General features: G+C 46.2%; 1 protein-coding gene across 18 annotated transcripts in view; it reads left to right on the top strand.

Moving 5' to 3' along the window:
• The window catches only part of EHBP1 (EH domain binding protein 1), a 298,811-nt gene that overhangs the window by 24,456 nt on the left and 247,393 nt on the right, over window positions 1-26,962 (top strand). For 7 of the 18 annotated variants that reach the window (XM_084798374.1, XM_084798371.1, XM_084798369.1 and 4 more), the window contains exons 1-2: window positions 10,981-11,165; window positions 11,999-12,409. In XM_084798374.1, the coding sequence (XP_084654500.1) occupies window positions 12,306-12,409 (104 nt within the window). In that variant the 5' untranslated portion in view covers window positions 10,981-11,165; window positions 11,999-12,305. Of the gene's footprint in view, window positions 1-10,792; window positions 10,879-10,979; window positions 11,166-11,998; window positions 12,410-26,962 lie in introns of those variants that run through there. The other 11 variants (XM_084798373.1, XM_084798370.1, XM_084798368.1 and 8 more) reach the window with 6 other exon arrangements.

Below are 26,962 nucleotides of genomic sequence, written 5' to 3'. Positions count from 1 at the left end.
AGAGGGCACCCGATCTCATTATAGATGGTTGTGAGCAACCATATGGTTACTGGGAATTGAACTCAGGACCTTTGGACGAGCAGACAGCGCTCTTAACCTCTGAGCCATCTCTCCAGCCCAACTGTTACATTCTTAAAAGTTGCATGTGAGCTCTAGGGAATGTGTTGATCTTGTCACTTGGTTACCAGTTAAAGGTTGTGCATCATCCCTTCCAGAAAGTGGAATTTCAGTTGGGACCTGTGATGATTTTTATTTTTTATAGCTAGAGTAGTGTTGCATTGTAACTATTACTTTAAGAAATAGTAGCAATATCACTAAAGTGCTTAATGAAACACAAAAATAATAACAAAATAACAATATAATACTATAACTCAAATACAAATAGGACTCCAGCTCAAATACAGGTTATAAATCTGTGTGTTGTAATGTCTATAATGGGACTCTGCATAAACAGCCACAAAGGAAAGAATACAAAATACAATAATAAGTTGGATTTTATTGAGTGAGTGATTTATGAACAATAGTCCCCAAAGTGCTGTCACTTATAGTGCTTTTCTCATGTTTTGTGTCACTGTGAAGCAAAGTATAACCCCCTCTCATTGACTTGGATTTTCTAGAGCAAACGCTGGAGGAAGAATTTCAAACTGACAAGGAATATGAGTTCCAGAAGGGGAGGGTGGTTTTTTGTTTTGTTTCGTTTTTCCCTTTGGCTGTGCTGCATTCTCTGTACTTTGTATAATGGCGCAATCTTAATAATTATCTACCACTAATATTTGTTAGTAAATAAATGCAGTTTTCATTTAAGAACACTGCCAAGGAAAGTCCAAATCTTTCTGGATATTCCAAAAGAACTTTGAAAGCTGCCATTCAGAATTACACTCTATGGTGGTTTGAGTAAACATGGCCCCCATAGGCTGATAGGGAGTGGCCTAGTAAGAGGTGTGGCCTTATTGAAGTGGGTGTGGCCTTGTGTAGGGGTGGATTTTGAGGTTTCAGACGCTCAAGCCAGGCCCAGTGTCTCTCTCTTCCTGCTGCCTGCCAACTCAGAAGTAGAACTCTCAGCTCCGTCTCCAGCATGGCTACCTGTGCACCGCCATGCTTCCAGCCATGATGATGATGGACCAAACCTCTGAAACTAAGTCAGCACCAACTAAATGTTTTCTTTATAAGAGTTGCCATGGTCATGGATCTCTTCATAGCACTGAAACCCTAACTAACACACACTCTTTCTAGCAAAGCCAGATATAAGTTTTTGTGTTGATTTAAATCTCCCAAGGTCAGCCAAAAGTCAGACACTATGAGGATAAGTGAGTAAAAGAAAGAAAAAGAGCTGTTGGCAAAAGTGCTGAAAGTCAACTAACATTCCCGCTTTCCACACACGTGTGTGCAAAGCAGTGTCTGTCTGGCCTTCAGCACAGCCATCGCTCATGTCACAGCATGGCAGCTATGAGGAAGAGGGGTAGTTGGACTCCAGCAGCTGCCCTTTGGGGTAAGCATCATTCTGTAAGCCATGGTTTACGCTGGAGAATACCCATTACCCACAGAAATGTGTTCCGCATGATGGGCACAGGCAACTGTGGCCAGCTAGGATGTGTGTTACAAAGTATACGGAGTTAAACGGTTAACGGTATGGCCCTGTTCTTGTTTTCATTCTTCAAGGAACAAGCGAGTATCTCAAACGGGATCAACTTACTATATCCCTCACATATGTGTGTCTTTAGCAGGTGGAAAAGAAAGAGGCACTGAAGTAGGTTAGTACTCATATGGTACGTGTGTGTGTGTGTGTGTGTGTTCCTGTTTGCATGTGTGCTACATACATGCATGCAGGTGCTTGTCGGGGACAGAGGATGTCATCGAAGCCTCTGGACCTGGAGCTTCAAGTGACTGATTGTGAGCCAGCCTGCGGGTGCTGGGGACTGAACCTGCATCCTCCGCAAGAGGGTGAGTCCTTGGGGGACTGCTGAGATGCGTCTCCAGCCCTCATGTGTTTTTGAAATAAGCAATGGAACACAAATATTGCCTGATAATGATTTTAAGGGATTTTCAGTAGGTGTGGCTCAATGCAGTACCCTATTCTGTATGTAGAAGAAACTAACCCTGTGGGCTGGGTAGACAGCTCTGTTGTTAAAGTGCTTACCAAGCCAAGGGACCAGAGCTCACACCCCAGAACCCAGGTAAGTGCCAGATGGTCACTGTGGCCTGCCTACAATTCCAGCCTTGGAAAATGGAGACAAAAATGCTAGCTAACTAGACCAGCCATTTGGCAAGCTCTGTGTTTGAGGAGACCCTCAAAGAACAAGATGTAAGAGCCTTGGGCCAGTGCACACATGCACATGTGCACCCACACACACGAAGACATCCATACAAACACACATATCTCACACACACATATAACAATTTTACAAATAGACTATAAACAATTTTAAGATAGACTAGACTTATTTCAGAGGTAGACTATTATAGTTTTAATATTAGACTTTTTTTTTCTTTTAGAAGACAGAATCATGGTACAAAACTTGAGTCTTACCCAAGTTTTTATCCCTTGGAGAAAGAGAGCAATGATACATCATTGGGGATATTGTAACTCAAAGTTAAAAAAGAACATAAACACTCAGCGGTGCTCATGGCAGAGAAAAAAAAAAGTTCCTAGGCTGATACTGTGACTCTCTCTGGTTGTCTTATTATGACCTGTGGCCTGGAATTTTTAATCCCAGTACCAATACCAGAAGGTTGCCAAACTGCACAGGTTAGTGCAGCCTTCTGGAAGCTGGGTGCATCTTACTAGTTAACTCCTGTGTGACGAGCTTCAGCGACAGACTTGCTTTTCCTTGTCTCACGTGAGTGTCTGGACCAGGGGAAGGTTCCACCTCATCATAGCTCCCTGTTTGTCTGGGATGGAGGTGTTTTCATTCAACACCACACTGAGGGGGTGCAGTCATGGCCACCTGGGATTGATTTTCCTGTGCCAGTCCCATCTTACTTTAATATTTTTAGAAGATATGAATTATATTATTTTGTTCATAGTATAGCTATCTCATAATTATTTAGAGGAACACAGATACTGGATATGTCTATATCTAGATATCTGGCACTTGTTTTTACTATTAAAAGCACAGGAGAAATGAAGCTAAGTGTATCTATAAAATTAAAGATTCCTCAGGAGAAACGATCTACAAGCCATGGTCAAGAGTCTCCGTTAATTTTATAAGATTATGAATTCATTGAATTTTGCAAAATCTTTCTCAGAAAGATCTCCTAGTTCCAATTCAAGCCTTTGCCGTAATAATTCCAGGAACTGACCACTTACTTGTAATGTACAAATTGTCTGTAATAGCCACATGCACCTTGACATATACAGCATTGCGGAGTGAGACTTTAATACCATGAAACTATCTCTGGTAAACTGAAGACTAAAACTGAGGACGAGGTGCAAGTCTATTGATCTCTAAGGCTAGGGGTGATATTTAGTTGACCCATAATGGCACAATGACTTGTGACCTGTCATCTGTGCTGATCTGTGCCTTGGCTGTACTGCTAGCATTGTGAGGATCTACGTGAAAACTATTTTAAAACTTGTCTTTATGAGTGTGGTGGTTTTGTGAAGATGGCCCCCAAAGGCTCATAGGGAGGGGCATTATTAGGAGGTGTGTGGCCTTGTTGGAGGAAATACGTCACCACTGGGGTTGGGCTTTGAGGTGTCAGATACTTAAGCCAGGGCCAGTGTCACTCTTTCTTCCTGCTGCCTGCCAATCCAGACGTAGAAGTCTCAGTTGCCTTTCCAGCACCATGTCTGCTTGTATGTTGCCGTGGTTCCCACAGTGATGATACTGGACTAAACCCCTTAAATGTTTCCTTATTAGAGTTGCATTGGGCATGGTATCTCTTCACAGCAAGAGAAACTCTGAGACAGTGAGTGTTTTGCTCACATGTATGTCAGTGTACTATGTACATGCCTGTGCCCACAGAAGCCAGAAGAGTGTGTTGGATCCCCTGGAACAGGGGGTTTTGAGACATCATGCTGATTATGGGAATTGAACCCTGGTCCTCTGGAAGGTCAGCCAGAGCTCTTGACTGACAAGCCATCTCTCCAGCCCCAGATATCTACACATTCATATCATTGCCTGTAGAATATCCATGAAGATTTTTCAGGTGCCTAACAGTTTAGCTACTCAAGGATAGTCATGAGCCATGTGCATTGCGGGGGGATGGTCTGCTCACAGTTTCTGTATCTTCCTGAGTTTACAGGCAGGCAGGGGTGCTCTCTGGCTTCCATCAGCCAGGCCCAGGTTCATCCCAGGCCTCCAGAGGCCGACGCAGAAGAAGCATGAGCTTAAGGCTAGCCTAGACTACGTAAGAAACAGTGGGATTTATTTAGCACACAGCTTAGGCACTGGACAAGGTACCATCTCAGGCCAATGTGCACTTCCTTATGACTAACTTTACAGATCTGTCTTTGGGCAACCCAGATAAAAGAATTTCACAAAAGAATATACTATGTTGTTAGGGTTTTTAAAAAAAAGATTATTTTAATGTCCATCCCTCAGATAGGATTTCACGTTATAGCTCAGTTTAGTTTCAAATTTACAATCTTCCTGCCTGCCTCTGCCAACCAAGTATTGGGTTTGCAGGTACATGCCACGGATCCCAAGGGATGGTGACTGACGAATGCAGCTCTTCTGCGCCTTCATGCCAATCTAAGAATTCGTAATAGCAGGTAGAGGAAGTAGCCTCTAAAATGAACAAGATTATTCTTTTAGAATTATCATAAAATATTATGTGTGTATATATATATCGTCTGATATAATTCTCAATCTAAAAGAAAAAGTTGGGGTTTGCAAGAAGGAGCTAACAATTTTACATTCCTGTACCAAATCTCAACTTTAAACTCAATTTTGGAAGAGGCGGTAGGTGCTTCACTGCTGTCAGTGTGGCAGAGACTGCTTCTCAATAGAGAAGCTTTAAATGGCATCTGGGTCAGAAGGACCGACGGAACACTTCCTTCTGGCCTTCCATTTACCACAGTGACTCCTCTCAAGATTCTCAGTACATCTTTCCTCAAAAGCATCTAACCGCCGACTTCGTCTTTGGTTATCAGCAGGGCTTATTGCGTGATGTCTCCTTAATGCCTCGGTAGCGTTTTTGGATAGCTGGGAATTGTATTGACTCTTCCAGAACCACAAGGGTTCTTTGTAAGTGTGCACTGTCCATTGTGGTAGTTATGTTTGTAGCAAGTACAATGAAATAACCCTAAATCTCGAGCTACCCAGTTATATCAACCGGCTTTTGAGCATCCAGATAGTCTCGTGTAGCTTCTGGAGATCTACTGGATATTTGTTCATCACTAAAGTTTGATTGATTTTAAAGTTCCGGTTAGGCTGGCCTAGATGCATGGCATAAGCTGGCCTGGTCCTTTCTTCTCTAAGGAGTTTGCACATTGTTAGGCGTCTAACAGAAAGAAAGTTATCTCCTAGGTAGAGTCGGCCACGTCGGTTAGTTTTCTCCGAAGCTTTTGCCAGAATATGGTGAGACTAGATACTGGTGTTAGGCTTTATGTTTAAAAATAAGATGCCAAGAGAAAAAGATAGAAGATAATAAGATGCCAGGCAACAGATATTAGATTATATGAGGTTTATTTAGTGAGCATGGGGGGGGGGGGAGAAAAGAGGGGAGAGGGGCACCCCAGAGAGAGAGAGAGAAAGACAGAGAGATAGGGAGCAGTGAGAGGAAGAGAGAAGAGAGAGAGACAGTGAGACAGAGAGGCAGAGAGAGAGAAGGAGGTAAGAGAGAGAGAGGTGAGGTAGGTCTATCATTTTATATACCGTGTAGGGCCACGCCCCCATGGCAGATAGGCAGTGACATCACAGGCAGGCAGACACAAGCAGAACCCTAACCCTAGGGATCCACTGACATCTAGGCTCTTACTACATTCTCCCCAACTTTCTTTCTCTTCCAGCCCAGGGCATCTATTTTCATCTTAGTGCAAAGAGGCTTTGTTGTTATCCACACCAGCATTGTCCGATAGCAACACAGCACAGGACACACATGGAATGGCATTTTGGGGCCACGGCTGTAGCGTAGCAGTAGCGTCTGCCTAGTCCATGCATGGACCTGAATTCAGTTTCCAGGTCTGCAAGACCAAACTGAAATAAAACAATGAAAACTGCTCAGCGTTGCTTGGGTAGCAGCCAGAATAAAAAGTAAAGGAACAGGTGACATTACTTGTGACATTTACCTCGGTGTATCCCCAAATATAATGTCAGTGTGTAGTCAGTCTAGTTGAGAAGCCTTTAATTCCAGCACTCGGGAGGCAGAGGCAGGTGGATCTTTGTGAGTTCGAGGCCAGCCTGGTCTACAAAGAGAGTCCAGGACAGCCAAGGCTAACACAGAGAGACACTGTCTCAGAAAAACAAAACAAAACAAAAACAAAAACAAAAACAAAAAAAAAAAAAGAGAGAAATTATATTATGTTCTCTTACACAAAACACTGCCTATTTTATACCTATAACACTTCTCGGTTTGCACCAGTCACACTGTGTTCAGGCCACATGTGACTGGAGGTGACCGTGTGAAGTCTCCGCCTGGGGTTCTCGTCCATTCCTAAGGCCTTCAGGACACCTGGCGGGGGGAGGAGGGCTGCTTTTCTGCATTCTCTTCTGTTTCTTCTCCGAAACAAAGAGCAAAGGCTGCCTTAAGTGGGCATGGAGACGCCATGCTCCGATCATCTCGGGCTGAGCTATCCACGAATGCCACAAGATAAAAGGGAATAATTAGAAAAATCGTACACACCATCGGTTAGACTTTCAAGAAGCGTTAGTTCGCCACGGTGAGAAATGGTCGTCACAGCATAGTTGCGATTATGTGTTTTGGCTGTGGCTGTACAACAAATGGATTATTAGTTACAAACTGCAATAAGATCTTTGTGTACAGCATAACTACTTTGGTAAAAAGAACAGTGCAAACACCTGCAGATGTGTTGTCTGGAGTAAATCTTGCTGTAAAGACTGACTAAGGCATAAATTCCATTAGGAGTTAAGTCCTACGCTAACCCTGCTGACAATTCTTACTACGAAAACTGCAAAACCCAAAGAGAAGAATTCTGTCACCAGGAAAGAGAACAGTAATGCAAGCCCGTGGCGGTATGTCCTACCGAGACGCTCCACTTTGGAAGTTTCTGGTGAGAAAAGCTGGCTCATTGGAGATAGTCTGCGCCGTTTCCTAAACTTCTGCCACGAAGGTGGTTTAAGATGTGTGCGTGGTGTTGCCTACCTGTTGCATTTTATGCTTTGATGGTACTTACAGGCAAACTTAACATTGTTTTTTAAAGTATTTAGTGAAACTAAGATTTTTTCAGCCAGCAAGGAAAGGTCTATGATATGCAAAATAAGCCTGGGACAGAGGTGGTGGTAAATCAAGGCCCTCATAAGCAGGGGACCGGGAAAGGGGGAGGCAGAGACATGGCTGGAGTCCTGCAAGGACAACGTCTCAGGAGGCACATGCTAAAAGGCAGGGGACATAAAGTGGATGCCAAATGACCCTGGCTAATATGGCATAAAGGGTGGCCATGAGGACTGAAGGTGGGGAAATACTAAATAATTATCATAAAGTCGCAAATCCACCAAAATTACCGGTGTGCATTTATACTCACTGAGTTAAGGCGAGAGGAATGACGTTAAATGTACTGCCTGGGAGCCTGTAGCTTTCCAGCTCGAGACCTGTCGGTACCAAGTGGTTATTTGCTCCAGCATTCTTGAAATGTTTTGCTTTTTTCTTGTTTTAGTTTGCTCCTAAACACACAATATGCACCTTCAGTCATCACTTGACTGCTTACCTTGTGACAGGCACTTTTTGTTCACAGCATCCATCTCCTCAACATCCCAGAAAGGTGAGTGTGTTTCCTGGTTTTACGGGCTACGAAATTCAGTCTCAGAAAGGTAAAGCAATTTCTCCTGCATGCACGCTGAAGATCTGTTTCCGAAAATTCTTTGAGAATAGACACTATAACTTCAATGTACTATTAATAGTATTTTATATGATCAATATTTAGTTGCTACTTCATGATAGGCTAAGCAGACCAAACAATCTTAGAATAGTCTATATTTAAAGTTCCCCAATCAATTTAGTTGCTAGACAGGTTATTTTTAAAAGTACTGTGGGGAGAAGCTGCTGTTCCTTGCAGCCGTCAGCAGCCAGCCTGTATGCTGGAGCTCAGCGGCAGAACAGTGTCAAGGTCTACCTCAATTTCTTCCCTTGGTCTGTGGACAAAGTTTAACTCTTTCCATAGCTACCTTGGTGGCTAAAAAGAAAAGTAAGTTTACATTCAAGAAAAATACTAGGCCGGGTATAGCGGCACACACCTTTAATCCCAGAACTCGGGGAAACAGGAAGGTGGATCTCTGTGAGTTGGGGGTCATCCTAGTCTACATAAAGAGTTCCAGGACAGTTGGGTTATGTAGGAGAAAGACCTGTCTCCTCCTCCTCCTCCTCCTCCTCCTCTTCCTCCTCAACAACAACAACAACAACAACAACAACAACAATTGGTCTCTTGAAAGTTTTGTACAACTTGAGGAAGAGCCTTATAGCTCTCCTCTTCCTTCTCCCTGCCCCTCACATCTTCCTCTGTCTTTTTCTCATTGCTCTTTAGATAATTTCTTTATAATAAAATACCCTTTTTGAGAAAGGGAAAAGGTAATAAAAGAAGCCAGAGCGACCACATTAGAACATTTGAGAATCTATGACAAAGAGTAGAAAGCAGAGTGCAAAAACCTGATTGTCCTGTGACTACTTTTTTTTTTCTTTTTTCTTTTTTCTTTTTTTGAGACAGGGTTTTTCTGTTACACAGATCCCTGGCTGTCCTGGACTCTCTTTGTAGCCCAGGCTGGCTTTGAACTCACAGAGATCTGCCTGTCTCTGCCTCCCGAGTGCTGGGACTAAAGGCGTGCGCCACCATACCTGGGTCATGTGAGTTCTTGAAAGACACTTTAAATGGAAATAGTTTATGACCATTTCTATAAATTATCCATCAAAAGGTCTTTCCACATAATATCCATTAATGAAGTAGAATATATTACTCTCCGGCAAGTAAGCAACCTAGAAAAGACAGCTGAGACTTCTAAAGTGAGTATAAAATAAGAACACATTATTTTGGTTATTTTACATTTTAGAATTAAAAGAGGATAGCAAAACCAAGCGATAACTATACCATTCTATACATGTACATTTTTTTCGTGTGTGGTATTATTAGATCACTTTCTTTTCCTGAAATTAGCTACTGGGTTCAAGACTTCCTGTCTTCATATCTCTCCTGAATGTACACTCTCTGCCACTTGTTCCCCACTCTGTACGGATGTCTTGTGCCATCCTGCTTTCCCCTCCTCCAAAGAGTCTGTCCCGGAACGCCAATAACTTTCTAGTCACTTTTTAAAATTTGCTTCCAACTTGGATACGACTAGGAACTAGCGGGAAAGCAATCCGTGTTTTGCTTGTTTTCGTGCTCGCTTCTGTCTCCTTTCCTATTTCCTCTTGCCTTGCCGAGCGCTTTGCTTTTTGCACCATTCCTTCTCAGCTGCCCTCCCTTCTTTCTCCTCTCCCTCACCTCTTCCTGTCACCCCCACCCACCCACCCTTTTTCCATTCCCTGCCCTCTTCTGTCTCCCCTCTCTTCCCTTCTATCTCATCCTCCCCCTCGGCCACAGCCATAGCCTCCTCAATTTCTTAATCCGACTTTACTGTGTAGTCCGCAAAAGTCATAATTTTATTCTTAATTCTTTCTCTGTACCCGAGGAGGCCCATGAAACAAATCTGTGTGTTTTGAGACACTTTCTATCCCTTAAGAAAGCGTCTACAGCTTTCACACCTTCAGTGCTTCGCGCCTGTAATCCCAGCAATCTCAGAAACCTGGATGTTGAAACAGGAAGATCATGAGTTCGAGGCTAGCTTCTGGCAATAGAGTTCCAGGCCATCCTGAGCTGCCACAGACGTTGACTCTTTTAAAAGGAGTAATCACCATAATCACCGTTGCTCTCAGACTTAAGTTCCTTCGCGCTCTCTCTCTTTCCCCATAGTCAACCACTCCCAAGTCCACCCCACAGCTCATCCCGTGCTATAATGAGGCCACAAACGACCACGAGAATGCAAGACTCAAAGAAATGTTGAGAATGAGACCGAGAAGTGACCGTAGGGCAAACATTTTATGTCAGCTCCGCTCTTAATGAATCTTGCCTTGAACCCGGGGCGGCGGCGGGGGCGGGGGGGGGGCGCGGGGAGGGGGCTGGCAAGGTCAGGGAAAAACTCGGAAAGCACTGAGTGAAATAAAGGCCGTGTGTACAAAAATCGCCGGCTGCTACGGATGAAGGAGAGGGGCGCCTAGGTCGTGGGTGGGGACGGGAGAGAATAGGAGAGAAACCACAGGACCTGAGTGTCCCTGGCAGCCGCTAGAACCAGAGCGAGCTCGGTTCCTAAGCAGGAGCCAGAGGCCCCGCCCGCCCAGCAGCCACGGTGCCTTTGACGGACAGCCACCGTCTGCAATCGCTTTCCAGTTCACTATAAACACTCCTTACTCCTCCCGCCTCCCGCTGCCCTCTCTCAACCAGTCAAGGGAATGGGCGGGATCGTCCTTCGTGATTTCCATTTTTTTTTTTTTTTTTTAAGTGAAGGAGGGTAGGCCCGGCGGGTTCCACCTCAGGAAAAAAAAAAAAATACCTCGAGGGCTAGGGGTGGAGCCCTTTTGACTGGCATGAAACTCTACCACTGGTGCTCCCAGGCCTTCCTAAGGCCCGCCCCCCAGGGAGGCGGGGCTCTCGCAGGCTCGGCCAATGGCGGCGGGGCGGACCGCTGTTGAGCCGCCGTGGCTAGGGTTAGTGTGAGAGGTGCGGCGGGGGAGGTAATGATGGTGGTGGCGGCGGATGAAGGCGGGGGAGGGGGATCTGGGCTCTGAGCCGCGGCTGTGGCGGGGCTCGCTCGGGCGGGCGGGGGACGGTCGCAGGGCGCTGCGCCGGGAGGGGGCGGGCGTCGTCCGCCCGGGAGGCTGCAGACCCCGGCTCCCGCGAGCGCCGCGCCGGGCTTCGCTGTTCCACGCGGCTCCGGCGGGGATGGAGGACTCGGTGGCGGCGGTGGCGGTGGCGGCGGCGGCGGAGGAACGGCTCTGAGGAGGGGACAGCGGGATTAGAGGTGTGAGGAGGGCTTGGAGCGGACGATCGGAGGGGCCGGGGTTCGGGGACCGACGCTGGGGTCTAACGGCAACGCTTGGGTGACAGGGTCCGCGGCTGGCAACGCCTGTCTCTGCGGAGAGAGGCAGGGGTCTGCGCTCGGTGCGTGAGGAGACGCGGCTCAGGCCGGCTGCTCCCAGTGGGGGAGGGAGGCACCGCACCCCGCACTGTCCGCTGGCCCGGCTGGTCATTGCTTCAAGCCCAGGCAGGAGTTTCCATTCCCCTCCTCCTGGCAGCCAAGGTGAAGAAGGGAAAGCCGAGTGGCCTGGAGCTGGGACCTTGCCCTACCTCGGCCGTGAGATTTCCCTCCACTGCTAGCTCTCCATCCATTACCCTCTCCTACTGAACCAGCATTTCTCCCTGCACCGGGGCTGGTTTTAAGCACATATTCTGAGACCCGAGGCTATTAATTGTCGGCTGAAAAATAAAGTTTATTTTAAAATACTCCACTCCTCCTCCTGACTGGTGATGGACATTATAACCAGCAGCCGCGACTTTCCCGCCCTGTTCTCCCTCCTGGGATCCTAGGTAGGGAAGGCAGGGCCCTGCTGGCATCTCTCGATTGTTGGTGCTGACAACCTGGTGTATTGCTGCCTGTCGTCCCTCCGTCCGTGTGGCTTGTCATTTCTTCTTTGGTATCTTGCATCCTTGATGTTCCTGGCTTTTGAGGCCGGTGTTTTGTTTCATTGTTTGAAAACCATGCAGATAACAGAGGTTGTTGCCGGCTTATCTAACGCCTCTCGTGCTTCCGAAGCCTCATACTCTTTCTCTTTTTGTCTGTGTTTTGCTTTTCAGTTCTCCAGGATACGCGTCCTATAAGCCCCGGAGGTGGAATGGTGATGTCTCCATGAGGGAACCGCCTCTCACTCACTGTGTCATGTGTATCACCTGTTCTTGACTGGGCCATTCATCTAAGATAGGACTTAACCCTGTGAAACAGGGAGAAGACTTAATGGACTCCAAGCATCATTTCAAGTTATAGGTTTTTTTTATTTTTGTTTTTGTTTGGCAAGTACAGCCACACATGCAGAGCTCTCGTGCTTTATTAAAGCTGCTGTGTTGGTAATCTAGAACTGTCCCAGTCCACCGACCCATCATCACCATGGCTTCGGTTTGGAAGCGGCTGCAGCGTGTGGGAAAACACGCCTCCAAGTTCCAGTTTGTGGCCTCCTACCAGGAGCTGATGGTTGAATGTACAAAGAAATGGTAAGATGTGCTTAGGGGCAGAGATGATGTCTCTGTCTAAACACTGTAGCTCCAACTGTGGGTCTTTCTTCGGGTAGGCTGTTTGCCTGGCAGTGGCACGCAGGTGTTTAGAAGCTGGCCAGCGTACTGTGTGCGCGCTGTTGCTGCTGGTACCTGTCCCTGAGGGTTTTACTCACTCCGTTTCAGAGTATCTCAGAGGACTAGACGGAGAACACACCTACGTACAGAAGTTTTGGTCTCATGGTCATTTATCATCAGTGTTAGAATAACTTTACTGTTATAACTTTAAGTGAAGAACGGTTCTGCATATGTTTAAATGTAACGTGTCTTAGTATGGGAGTTTATATTCTGTAGACTGGTGGTTTATTTTGCTAGTATTTTTTTATTTTTCATTTTTACTTTGAGAATTTTTTCACTATTTGAATAATGGAATGCCAGTCTGCCCAACCTTAGAAATTCTCTTGAGAAACCGCTTAGTCAGGCAACTGTATTTTCTTTTAATTGCCTAATGGGATACATTTCTTGGCAGGATTTAAGGAAGCAATTAGTAACAGTGGTCTGTCATTTGCCTCTTTCCATTTGAGGAAAGTAAATTTAGGCCTTTCTTTCGCTCACTGCTGTAAATGATAAGAAACAAGACTCCTTACTTAGCAAGGGGAAAAAGTTAATCTTAAGCAAATTGTCCTTTGAGCTTTGATATATTATAGCGATAAAGCACTGATACCGTAAAATGCGGCCATTTCATCAAGGACTATAGCCTCATGTTGGCAGTAAGCTGGCTTTCTAATGTCCTCTTCAGCTTGCTCCATCCCAGCGTTCTTGGTTCTGTCTTGAGTTTGTAAGGGACTTTATTTTAAGATCAACTCAAGAACTGTATGGGCTGTCTACTTGGCTTAGACAGACATCCTCCCTCTCCTCAGGGGGCTCACAGGCCAGGGTAAGGACATGGATTTCAGTAAGTTCGCTGTGATAGGTACAGCAATGTACATGTATATATTTAGAGATTTTGATCCGTTTCCACCCAGGTGGATATCGTGGGGTGCTAGTTCTCTGTAATTCAGTCCCATGCGTGTGGTAGTGGTACCACGTCATAGAAGATTAACTCAGTTCTCTATAGTGCTTAGAACAGTGACAGGGACATAGTGAATGCTCAGTAAGAGTTAGTATTACCTGTAGAGTCCACAGAGTGGGAAACTGAAGAATAATACTAGCAAGGGTAATGGGCGGTGACTGAGCTCCCCCAGCGCCACTGTGCCTGGCTTTTCACATGGCGCTGGGGAGTGAATTCAGGTTCCCATGCTGGTGCGCATGCACACCACGGATCGCACTATCTTCCTAGTTGTACGTCAAGCCAGAGAGGAAGAAGTGAAGGCCATTTTATAAACATCTGCGCATTTAGACAACCTATATAGCAGGATGCACGCTGGAAATTCAAGTGGTATACGGTTTTATATCACGAGGCTTTCTTTAAGTGTAGCATGTGGGCTGGGTGCACTGGCGCGTCCTTGTAATAATGGCAGAGGTTGAGGCAGGAGGATCTCAGGCTTGAGGCCAGTTTGGGATACAGTGAAATTCTGTCTTTAGAAAAAAAGTGTTGGGTTAGGGGAGTGAGTGTGATAGGGCGTTTGAAAGCTTGGGAGGACCGAGCTCACAGGAACTCGTATATTATTACATGTTGTTATAGCTGGCCTGGGCTTCAGTGTGTCCGCGACAGGGCCACTGCGGAACACTGGAAGCTTTGAGATGAAGACATGTTTAGGTTTGTAATTGGAAAATGACCAGGCCGTAGTTGGAATGAGGATCCCAGGAGAAAGGTGGTGACTGAGGCGGTGATGTTAGGGTAGCTGTTGCTGTGGGTCAGGTGGTGACTGAGGCGGTGATGTTAGGGTAGCTGTTGCTGTGGGTCAGGTGGTGACTGAGGTGGTGATGTTAGGGTAGCTGTTGCCGCAGGTCGGGTGGTGACTGAGGCGGTGATGTTAGGGTAGCTGTTGCCGCAGGTCGGGTGGTGACTGAGGTGGTGATGTTAGGGTAGCTGTTGCCGCAGGTCGGGTGGTGACTGAGGCGGTGATGTTAGGGTAGCTGTTGCCGCAGGTCGGGTGGTGACTGAGATGGTGATGTTAGGGTAGCTGTTGCCGTAGGTCGGGTGGTGACTGAGGCGGTGATGTTAGGGTAGCTGTTGCCGCAGGTCGGGTGGTGACTGAGATGGTGATGTTAGGGTAGCTGTTGCCGCAGGTCAGGTGGTGACTGAGGTGGTGATGTTAGGGTAGCTGTTGCCGCAGGTCAGGTGGTGACTGAGGTGGTGATGTTAGGGTAGCTGTTGCCGTAGGTCGTGTGGTGACTGAGGTGGTGATGTTAGGGTAGCTGTTGCCGCAGGTCAGGTGGTGACTGAGGTGGTGATGTTAGGGTAGCTGTTGCCGTAGGTCGGGTGGTGACTGAGGTGGTGATGTTAGGGTAGCTGTTGCCGCAGGTCGGGTGGTGACTGAGGCGGTGATGTTAGGGTAGCTGTTGTTTTGGGTCAGGTGAAGAAAGGCAGGCAGAGGAGCTAGTGGCAGAAGTGAGGCGAGAACGGCCTGGAAGGCCATTTGGAAACAGTGATGGGACTTGAGGGTCATTTCAGTTGAGGAGCGGGAGGAAAGGTGGCAGGGAGACGGGAAGGGTGAGACTGGCAGCAACCTGGTGTCAGTCAGGCCTCTAATAACAAGGAAGGCAGTCTTGGTTGCCTCCGATCCTGGGAGCATCTACTTTGAGCCTAACTTGAATCTTTTGAGATAGAGTCTCACTGTACAATCAGGTTGGCTTTAAGCTCAGATTCTGTAGCCTCTGCCTATTAGCTCTGGGATTATAGGTGCGAGTCCCCAGACTTGACTTGAATCTCATTTGTCTTCTTTTTCTTTTATTGTAAATAGATTTTTTTCCCCATACAATATATTCTGCTTACAGTTTCCCCTCCCTCTCCCCCTTCCAGTTCCTTCCCTGCTCCTCTCCCTTGCAGACCCACACCCTTTCTGGGTCTCCTTAGAAAACAAAAAGGCATCCAAGGGACAATAATAAGAAGAAACAAAAACAAACACATCGGAATAGGACCAAACAAACAGAAGAGAGCCCAAGAAAAGGCACAAGAAACATAGAGACACAGAGACACACTCACTTGCACATTCAGGAATGCCATAAAAACACTAAACTGGAAGTTTATATATGCAAAACCCCAAGGGTAAAATAACAACAAAAAAATTAAAATAAATAAAAGTTAAAAAAACAACCTGATATGACGTTATGAGACAAGGAGCCGCCAAAGATACTGATGCCTTGAGTTAGTTCTCTGCTGGCTGTCTACTCCTGGACATGTAGTCTACCCTTAAGAGTCATTTGTTTCCTCAGGGTGACTCCTTTGGAGACAACGGATTCTTTATTTGTAAGAGGCCATCAGTTGGAGATAGCTTCTGGCTTAGGGATGGGGGCATGTGTCTACTTAGCTTTTCAGCTCTAGGACCCCCATCTGTTGCAGACCCGTACAGGCCCTGCCTCAGCCTCTGACTTTAAGTGAGCAGAGGTCTTGCTGTGTGTAGGAGGCCTTGTTTCCTTGGTGTCCTTCATCCCCTCTGGCTCTTAAACTTTTTCTGCTTCCTCTTCAGCTGAGTCCCCTGAGCCCTGAGGGGAGGGATTTGCAGGAGACATCCTTATTAGGGCTGAATGTTTCAAGGTCTCTCATTCTCGGCATATTCTCTCCCTGTGGGTCTTCATATTTGTCCCATCTGCTGCAGGACAAAGCATTTCTAATGGTTGCTGAGCAAGGCACTGATGACTGTCCTTAGGAGTCATCACATTACTACCTGACTTTAGTAGACTAGTAGTATGTGGTGGTCCCCTAGGTCTCTAGTTCTTGGCACTCAAGCGGCGTCGGGTGTGGATTCGTCTCACGGAGCGGGCCTTACAGCCAATCAGATATTGGTTGGTTACTCCAATAAGCTTTGTGCCACCATTGCACTAGATTGATTACCTTGCAGGCAGAACACCATTGTAGATCAGAGGGCTTGTAGCTCGGCTGGTGTTTACATTTGTCCTTTGTTAGCTCGCAGAGTGCCTTCTGGTACCAAGAACTGAGCATGTAGGGGTGAAGACTCTAGGTAGGCACCAGCTCCAGTTTTCCATGTTCAGTGAATTGTGTAGATTTTTTTCCCCCAGCAGTCTGGTCTTGCCATCAGTTTGTGGAGAGCAAACAACAACCTGGGTTATTTGAGCGTTTCCATGAATCTCATTTCTTAATAGCATAGACCATTTAGGTTATTTTTCAGTTAAAGGAAAAAAAAATCAGTTTCTTGCTGGGTTGGCGGTACACACTTGGAACCTTAGTACTTGACAGGTTGAGACAGGAAGATCAGGAGTTACGGGTGGCCTCTCTTCCAAAGCCAGTTGGAGGTCAGGATGGTGCTACATGAGACCTTGTTTCAAAAAACCAAAACCAAAACAAAAAAAAAACAAACCAAAAACCAAACACACACACACACACACACACACACACACACACACAAATAAACAACATCAGTTTCTTGCGGGGCGGGGTGGCTTGTGGTCTGGTCACTGGGGAGGCTGGAGCAGGAGGGTCACCCTGACTGTGAGAGCATCTTGTGTTAGAGAGTGAGACCCCTTCTTACAAAACTAACTCCTACCAAAAAAGAACAAAGACCCATTTCTTTCTCATAATCCGTAGTACCACTTTTGTGTTCCTCCCTTGAGCAACATTTCAGCTGTTGTTAACTCACCTTAAGGCCTAAGCACTAATGAAACTCTGTCTTGATTATAGTTGGCTGGACGGCTTGATTCCGTGAGTGATGGCTGTCAGGGTGCAGCAGTTAAGTCAGAGTCTGTGAATCAGAGTCTGTGGTTGGATCCGGACTGAATACTTGAAGCATTTGAATGCTCTGTCATTTTCAGATGGACAGTCCCATATTGTGAAATTGTTCTTGCTTTCATTAAAAAATACAGTTCAGTGGGGCTAGAGAGATGGCTTAGTGGTTAAGAGCGCTGGCTGCTGCTCCAGAGGACCTGAGCACAATTCCCAGCACCCACATGGAGGCTCACAACCATCCATACCCTCAAGTGCCCTCTTCTGGCATGCAGGTGTACATGCAGATAGAGCACTCATACATACAACTAAAAAAAAAAAAAAAAATATATATATATATATATATATATATATAGTTTAGCAGCTCGGTAGGTAGGAACATTTGTAGCTCTTGCTGCAGAGGGTGCTGGTTTGGTTCCCAGCACCCACATGGAGGCTCACAGCCAGCTGTACCTCCAGCTCCAACGGCTCCTTTGTAGTCTTCTGACCTTCATGCAACCAAGTGTTCATACGCATAAAATGAAAGTAAATAAGTCTTTAATATAAATATAGTTTAAAGTTAACAAGGTGATAGTGCCTATGAAATAATATCTATTTGATGTATAGGTATCTTATTTGCAGGTGGATTCTTAAAATATTTTCATTATATAAACATTGATTGTAATCATTTTTACTTAATTAACATTCCTTTTGCCTTACTTTCCTTAGAGTACTTGTAAAATACAAATCAGGCCCAATTTCTAGATTCATATCCTGTAGCCTTCTCCTCCTCCTCCTCCTTCTTCTTCTTGCCATTTTTTCATTCTTCATTTAAATACTTTCCAGAGCTCAACTTATTTTATGTGTATGCTGAATTTAAAATCTGTTTAAAGTATATAAAAATAGACTTGAACACAACTGTGAGAATATTTTTATCAGTCACGTTTGCATTTTATTATTTATTCATTTATTTATTTCTGGGGCTTAAACTTTGGGTCTTACGCATGGCAAACAGTGCTCTTTGCCGCTCAGCTGCATCCCAGGCTCGCTTTTATGGCTTTGGATATTACTTTACAGATGTGGAACAACAAAAGTTGAGGAAGGGGAAATTAGAGATTCTGATTGAAAAGTAAGTGGTATTAAAGATGAATTATACATGTGCAGAGGATGAGAAAAAGGTTTGGTGTAAATTAGAGAGGAAAGAATAAACCATACAAAGAAAACCACCATTCCGATAGGACTGTACTTGATGGGGTGATGGTCTGTGTCCACAGGTGCCACCGCCTGGCTACTTAAAAGCTTTCCTGATATGGTGGCATTTGCAGTGCTCAGGAACTAGATTCTCTAAATTACAGTGTACAGTTTAACAAAATCCATGGTATATACATTATAACTTCAGGAGCAATATCTCAACCATAAGTAGGACCATTCTTGACTCTAAGGTAACATAAGACATAAACGGTCTTCTGCAAGTATTTGCAAATTGCTGGAGTGAAGGTGGTGGTGGTATAGGCTTCAGGAAAGCTACCCTGTGTGGTGCAAGAGGATGCTTTCTAAAGGAGGACATGCTCTTTCTGTGACTGAGGCGTAGAGAAGCATTTCCTTTGTTCTCTGGTCATGCCCACAGGGTGTGAGCCTGTACCTGACAGACCATAGGAGGAGTGAAAAAGGGGCTCATCTGTTTTGCAGGTCTCGTCCACAAGCAGATTGCCACGTAAGGAGGCAGAGGTTAATTTGGAGACTGGGTGTGGGTATGGGTGTGGCTGTGGCTGTGGGTGTGTTTTTGTGGTTGCCTCTTCTCTTGTGGCCCCAGGTCATTTAACAACTAATCTTGGGTTAAATGATAAGCCTCTTGATAAGATGGGCCATTGGAAATCCATCTGAAAGAAAAGGCCGCGCCTCAGATTTCCCTAAATTCTTGGTGTGTGCTACATGTAAACCTTTGGCTTTCTGAATGGCACCTTTACTATATGAATTTGTATGTATGGTCACACAGGTGTTTAAGGAAACTGCTTAAAGTTGACAGGGTATAGATAGGATGTTAATTTAACTAGGTTGAAGCATTAGATTCTGGTGAGAGTTCTTCAGTATCTGACATGAACCATAATGTAGGAATACATACTTTGTTTATATATTTCTCCATCATCTCTATACATGAACACATTTTTATATATAGGTTTATATTTCATCTAGTTCTTACTTGAGCAGACTAAAGAGTAATCAAAACCTGTTGCCTAAAAGCCTATATTTATTATTTCTTTGTTTTCAGTGTCATTACAAATTCATTTTCTTGTTTTAAATTAACTGATTAAAAGTTTTTGTGTACATGCATATGTGAGTGATGTATGTATGAATGCATCGTTGTATATGTGACAACATGTACGTGTGTATGTGCATGCACATGTGTGGTTGTTCCTGGGGAGGCTGGTGGTTGACATGAGGTGTTTTTCTCTGTTCCTCTCTACCATAGTGTTTTGAGAAAGGATCTATCACCAATGCCAGAGCTCACCAAATAGACTAGCTGGCCATGGAACCCTGGGGATTACTTTGTCTCCACCCTGCTCCCCTACCCCAGTGCTAGAGTTACAGATGTGCCCCCACACCTGGCCCCTGTGCTAGAGTTACAGATGTGCCCCCGCAGCTGCCCCAGTGCTAGAGTTACAGATGCCCCACACCTGCCCCAGTGCTAGAGTTACAAATGTGCCCCCACACCTGGCCCCTGTGCTAGTTACAGATGCCCCACACCTGCCCCAGTGCTAGAGTTACAGATGCCCCACACCTGCCCCAGTGCTAGAGTTACAAATGTGCCCCCACACCTGCCCCAGTGCTAGAGTTACAGATGCCCCACACCTGCCCCAGTGCTAGAGTTACAGATGTGCTCCCACACCTGCCCCAGTGCTAGAGTTACAGATGTGGCCCACACCTGCCCCAGTGCTAGAGTTACAGATGTGCTCCCACACCTGCCCCAGTGCTAGAGTTACAGATGTGGCCCACACCTGCCCCAGTGCTAGAGTTACAGATGCCCCACACCTGCCCCAGTGCTAGAGTTACAGATGCCCCACACCTGTCCCAGTGCTAGAGTTACAGATGTGCCCCCACACCTGCCCCAGTGCTAGAGTTACAGATGCCCCACACCTGCCCCAGGGCTAGAGTTACAAATGTGCCCCCACACCTGGCCCCTGTGCTAGAGTTACAGATGCCCCACACCTGCCCCAGTGCTAGAGTTACAGATGTGCTCCCACACCTGCCCCAGTGCTAGAGTTACAGATGTGCTCCCACACCTGCCCCAGTGCTAGAGTTACAGATGTGGCCCACACCTGCCCCAGTGCTAGAGTTACAGATGTGCTCCCACACCTGCCCCAGTGCTAGAGTTACAGATGTGGCCCACACCTGCCCCAGTGCTAGAGTTACAGATGCCCCACACCTGCCCCAGTGCTAGAGTTACAGATGCCCCACACCTGTCCCAGTGCTAGAGTTACAGATGTGCCCCCACACCTGCCCCAGTGCTAGAGTTACAGATGCCCCACACCTGCCCCAGGGCTAGAGTTACAAATGTGCCCCCACACCTGGCCCCTGTGCTAGAGTTACAGATGCCCCACACCTGCCCCAGTGCTAGAGTTACAGATGCCCCACACCTGCCCCAGTGCTAGAGTTACAGATGTGGCCCACACCTGCCCCAGTGCTAGAGTTACAGATGCCCCACACCTGCCCCAGTGCTAGAGTTACAGATGTGGCCCACACCTGCCCCAGTGCTAGAGTTACAGATGCCCCACACCTGCCCCAGTGCTAGAGTTACAGATGTGGCCCACACCTGCCCCAGTGCTAGAGTTACAGATGCCCCACACCTGCCCCAGTGATAGAGTTACAAATGTGGCCCACACCTGCCCCAGTGCTAGAGTTACAGATGCCCCACACCTGCCCCAGTGCTAGAGTTACAGATGTGGCCCACACCTGGCCCCTGTGCTAGAGTTACAGATGCCCCACACCTGCCCCAATGCTAGAGTTACAGATGCCCCACACCTGCCCCAGGGCTAGAGTTACAAATGTGCCCCCACACCTGGCCCCTGTGCTAGAGTTACAGATGCCCCACACCTGCCCCAGTGCTAGAGTTACAGATGTGGCCCACACCTGTCCCAGTGCTAGAGTTACAGATGTGTCCCCACACCTGCCCCAGTGCTAGAGCTGCAGATGTGTCCCCACACCTGCCCCAGTGCTAGAGCTGCAGATGTGCCTTACACCTGCCCCAGTGCTAGAGCTGCAGATGTGCCCCCACACCTGCCCCAGTGCTAGAGCTGCAGATGTGCCCCCACACCTGCCCCAGTGCTAGAGCTGCAGATGTGCCCCCACACCTGCCCCAGTGCTAGAGCTGCAGATGTGCCCCCACACCTGCCCCAGTGCTAGAGTTACAGATGTGCCCCCACACCTGCCCCAGTGCTAGAGTTACAGATGTGCCCCCACACCTGCCCCAGTGCTAGAGCTGCAGATGTGCCCCCACACCTGCCCCAGTGCTAGAGCTGCAGATGTGCCCCCACACCTGCCCCAGTGCTAGAGCTGCAGATGTGTCCCCACACCTGCCCCAGTGCTAGAGCTGCAGATGTGTCCCCACAGCTGCCCCAGTGCTAGAGTTACAGATGTGTCCCCACGCCTGCCCCAGTGCTGGAGCTGCAGATGTGCTCACACCTCTGGCTTTCTTATGGGAGTGTTAAGGATCCAAACTGAGGTTAACATTCTTGCGCAGTAGTTACTCTAATGACTGAGCCATCTCCTTATTCTCTAAGAATGTATATTTCTTTGTGGTGTGTGTGTAATGGGTATGTGGGACTTGAGATCAAGCTCAAATATTGTTCTTCAGTGCTGTGCACTGTGCTTCTGTTGCTGTTGCTGAGATAGGTCTCTCACGTTGCCTGGAACAGGGATTAGGCTGTACTGGCTGGCTACTGGGCACCAGGAATCCACCTGTCCCTGACTCCCAGGGCTGGGGTTACAGGTACACACTACCACATCTGGCCTTTTTATGTGGGTTCTGATGACTGAACTCAGGGCCTTATATTTGTATGACAATCACTTTACCACGTGAGCGATAATTTCTAAATATGTAATAAAATTATATGGTTCAAAATTCAAGAAATACACACACACACACACACAGACACACACACACACACACACACACACACACACACACACACACACAAAATTGAAAGTAGCTCTTCAGTTGCTCCATTATTTCACACATCTTTACATACCTTTTTACTTTAGGACTTGAGAAATAAAAAATGTTCTTCCACTGTGTAAGTTCAATACTGCCCTGGTACCAATTTTGTTTTCTCATTGGACATTAGAAGGCTAAACATACTTTTAGGTATTAACTTAATTTTTGAAAGTCAGATTATGTCGCGGAGTGTTCATTTCAGGCCCACTTCTTTGGGTGGCTTAGTTAAGCACTTCTGTATGCACTAGTAGCATGATGTAGCTTTGCATGAGCCTTGATGTAAACAACTTTTGAGAGGAATTTAGAAAAGAAAATTGAGTTAATTGGAAGCATGCTTGGCATAGCTTTGGAGCATCTGGAAAGGTGTGTCTGGAGTACTGTGGAAGAGGTTAAGTGTGAGGGCCTGGCAGGAGACGAGATCATATAGGACATTGCTAAGGGCTTTTGGCTTCTAAGTCGGTGGGATTTTTGCCTTGAATTCCTGTCTTGTTTTTCCTCAATGATGGCCTATAAGCCTGTAAGCCAAATAAAATCTTTGTTCATCAAGTTGCCTTTGGTCACTGTTTTATCGCAGCAACAGAAAGCAAACCAGGACACAGAGTAAATAGTATTAGGCTCCTTCGGCCTCAGACCAGGTCAGCCACAGGTGTTAGTCCCAGTTAGTGGAACCGGGCTTGAGTTTTGTGGAGTGGTTGCTTATTCCCATAACATTCGAGTAATTTTTGTACTAGTGGACATAAATTTGCAGGCCAGTTATTATAGCTTGCAGGGTTCACATTCTGGGGAAGACGATTGAATACTTTGACCTCGCATAGACCCCTCCACCGCTGTAGAAGCTAGCCAGGTCAGGACAAGTTGACTTTCTCCATGCCTCTTGACTTGAGTAGGTAGGACTCTTCAGTAATAAGGCCTTACCCCCAAATATCTAGAAGGTAACCAGGGGAGAAGGCAAAGGACTGTAATTGTCTGTCTGTCTGTCTGCCTGCCTGCCTGCCTGTCTGTCTGTTTTTGGTGGCTCTATGGAGAAAGGGCTGTGTTTGTGTATCACGTGTCCAAACCCACCACTACCATCATACTAGATTAAGGCACATTTTCATTTTTTACCCACAGTGAAACATTCATTTAAGTGCAGAATCCAGTGAGTTTTGACAAATGATGCACTAGTGCAGCTTAGTGAATACATGGAAGGTACAGTGGATAGAACATGCTGGTAGGTTATGAAAAGGGATGAGGTCACAGTAGAGGAAAAGGTTTGGTGTGAGGGAGAAATCACTAGTTTTTTGTTTTAAGGTTTCTTAAAGTTTGAGACATCCAGATCTTAACTAAATCAGTTAATTTATAAGGGTCTCTCCTATGGGAAAGAAGAAGGTAGAGCTTTTATAGATGTGACACAACTGTGGAACTGTGGGAAATTTACTGTGGCTTTAATCCAGGTTGAGAAGAGTTGAGATCTGGGGCCTGAGACACTGAACCAGGTAGAAGTGAAATAGAGGGAAGAAAATGTGTTTTCCTGTAATCCGAATACTGTGGGAACAGAGGCAGGCAGATCACTGTGAGTTCGAGGCCAGCCTGGCCTACAAAGTGAGTCCAGGACAGCCAAGGCAACACAGAGAAACCCTGTCTCGAAAAACCAAAACAGAAAAAGAAAAAGAAAAAGAAAAAAAAAATGGGGCTGGGGAGATGGCTCAGTGGTTAAAGGGCACTGACTATAATATTATTTAAACAAAAAGAAAAAAAAGTATTTTCCAAGAACTCAAACATAAAAAGCAAATCAAGAAGAAAATGTTGGTTAATGAAATACTGCCAAGAGGGGGAGCAAAATAGCCTTGGATTTGACAAGTTGGAAAGAGCCTTGGAGAGCCTGTTTTCATAGGGCAGAATTAGGAGCTACAAACAGCTATGGGAGGCTTGAGGCAGGAAAGGCGTGAAATGGTCAAGGTGAGGAAGACTTGATGAGGGAGAGGTAGGATTGCTGGCTAGTGTTAGGCCCTTTAACTCTGAAATGCAGAGGGATGCAAACACCAGCAGCTTTTCCACAATATATAGCCTAGGGTCAGAGGGAGCATGGAGAGCAACCGTGGGAGTGTTATAGCTAGCAGCCAGCCGACATAGGCTGGAAAGCAGGGCTACGAAAGGTGAGGTAATTGGCGGAAAAGTGAGGCTTATGATTTACAGAGCTTGAGGACGTTGGGTTGTTGGGGTGGAGATAAGCGTGAGCCAGGCGGAAAGGCGGGTGGTAGAAATCAGCGAGATGTTGCGTTTTGGAGGATGTGACGGGCACTGTTGTAAGGCCGAGGAGAAGACGAGTTTCAGTGTTATAATGTGAGCAGACATTCCTGGTATACTTGCCATTCATTTTGTGTGCCTTAAAATATAAGCATGTGCTTGTTTCTCTTTTAAAAATTTAGGAATACATTTTTATATTGAGCATCTTGCTCTCGTACCTTGGAGGTGCTCCTGTCCCCACGGTGACTGTGACTGTTAAAGTGTGGCCCTCTGTAGTTGGTGACTGGGCTGGAGTGGAAGAAAAGACTTTTGCAAGTGAGAAGAACCCATTATATCTGTTTGCCACTATAGAGAGGCCTTTTCATTTTATTTTTATTTTTATTTTTTGGTAGTCAAGAAATTTAGAGTGTAAGATGTGGGCTTGGCTATTGCTATGGGTCTTGATGTTACCAGCAATGGCGGGAGGGGGAGAAGTGAAGATCTTAGCTGTAAGGGAGAGAGACTGTGCCGAAGCGTGGCTTCAGTGCTATTGCTCCGCAGCACCTGAGCTTGCTTCTAGAGAGACAAGTCTTTGTGTTGTAAATTATGTGTCTCATTTTATTTCTTGGAAAAAGTTGAACTTGTCCTCTCTCTCTCTCTCTCTCTCTCTCTCTCTCTCTCTCTCTCTCGTGTGTGTGTGTGTGTGTGTGTGTGTGTGTAGATCAGAGGACAGCTCTTTGGGAGTCAGTTCTCTCTTTCTGCTGTGATCTGGGGAGCCAGCACAGGTATCCAGACTGTGGCAGATGCTTGTACCTGCTGAGTTCTTTACCGCCTGCCTCTCGCTAACTTGCTTTTAACTTTATGGTAGTGGTCTTGGGAGTGACGTTTAAAACTGGAATTGATGCTTCATTCAGATGTGAGATGCTTACTCATTGAGGAGTACAGCTTCACAAAATTCAGTTGTGATGGGTTAAGACACATAATGGAGGCTTTTTGTGCCATAATTGATCATTGCTGTGTTTACCTAAATACTTAACTCTGCCCATGACTAAGTGTTCCTCTAGAACAGACGAGAGTTTCCAGTCCTGGTCTGAGTCAACCACCTATAGTTGTTAGTAAAGTACACAGATTAAAGCCATGGCACTTCTTTTACATTTGTGAGGTTTCCTTTATCCTATAACAAGAATCGGGTCATTGCCACCTAGATTGGGTAGCTGCAAAGCTTAAAGTAGTTATTGTCTGGCCCTTTAAGAAAAGTTCCTCTGAGTGTAGTGGCACACACTAGTAATCCCAACACCAGGGAGGCACGAGGCTAGCCTTGGCTACAAAGAGAGTTTCCAGGTCAGTCTGGGCTACAGAGTGAACCCATATTTTCAAACAAACAAACAAACAACAAAGCACAAAGTAGCTATAGAACAGAAAGACGAAAGTTCCTGCATAAGTGGAGCTCAAGGTACCCATGGTGTCTCATTAGTCAGACAACTTTGGGGAACATTCAGTTTTGTATGTGCAAAGCATCCGCACTTCCTGCCAGTGTGGACACCTGGTTTCCACAATGGGCATGTTACAGTATCTGTGCTATAGGAGAGAGTTGTTTGGGAGGCTAATGAAGCCACCCTGAAGGCATTAGAACAGGTGTGACCTGGTATGCACTCAGTAAACTACCCATTGTTACCTCCGCCCTATCTGACGGTCAAGGCTAGAGAGAGTCCCAAGTCTGAAAATTAACCTGAACATTAGGAGTGTTCTGGAAAAAATGAATTGGTGCTGAAAACTTAGAGAGACCAAATAGTAAACCTGGGAGCCTGGAGTGTTGAGCTGAAATGAGTTGTTTTGGTGATTTGTTGGCATTTGGGAAGAAGAAGTACATATTTTTGTTTCTGGAGCAAAATCAGTTTATACAGTTTTCTTTAGTAATCATTTCAAGTAAGTGTAAGAGCTAAGTACACAAAGTTAATTCCTTATGAGTTGACTAAATTGTCCTCACTGTGTGTGCCCTATAGCAGTGATAGGCTTTCCTGTCCTCCCTCCTTCCTTCCTTTGCTCCTCCTCTTCCCTCCCTCCCTCCCTCCTTCCCTCCCTCCGTCCCTCCCTCCCTTCCCTCCCTTCCCAGGGCCTTAAGCACTGAGTGCACTACCATTGAGTTCTATGCCAGCCTAGATCTAGTTCTTTACAGCAGTGTTTTAAATTTAAAAATTGTGTATTCATGTGTATATATGTACATGTACCCGAGGTTAGAGGCATCCCCTAGAGACGGAGCTCCAAGCCATTGTCAGCTGCCTGGTGTGGGCATGGGGAATTGAACTCGGGTCTT

Source organism: Acomys minous, assembly GCF_964271855.1.
Source record: "Acomys minous genome assembly, chromosome: 10".
In the NCBI taxonomy this organism is placed as follows: domain Eukaryota; kingdom Metazoa; phylum Chordata; class Mammalia; order Rodentia; family Muridae; genus Acomys; species Acomys minous.
Note: the sequence above shows the minus strand (reverse complement) of the source record. Positions and strands in the feature narration are given on the sequence as shown.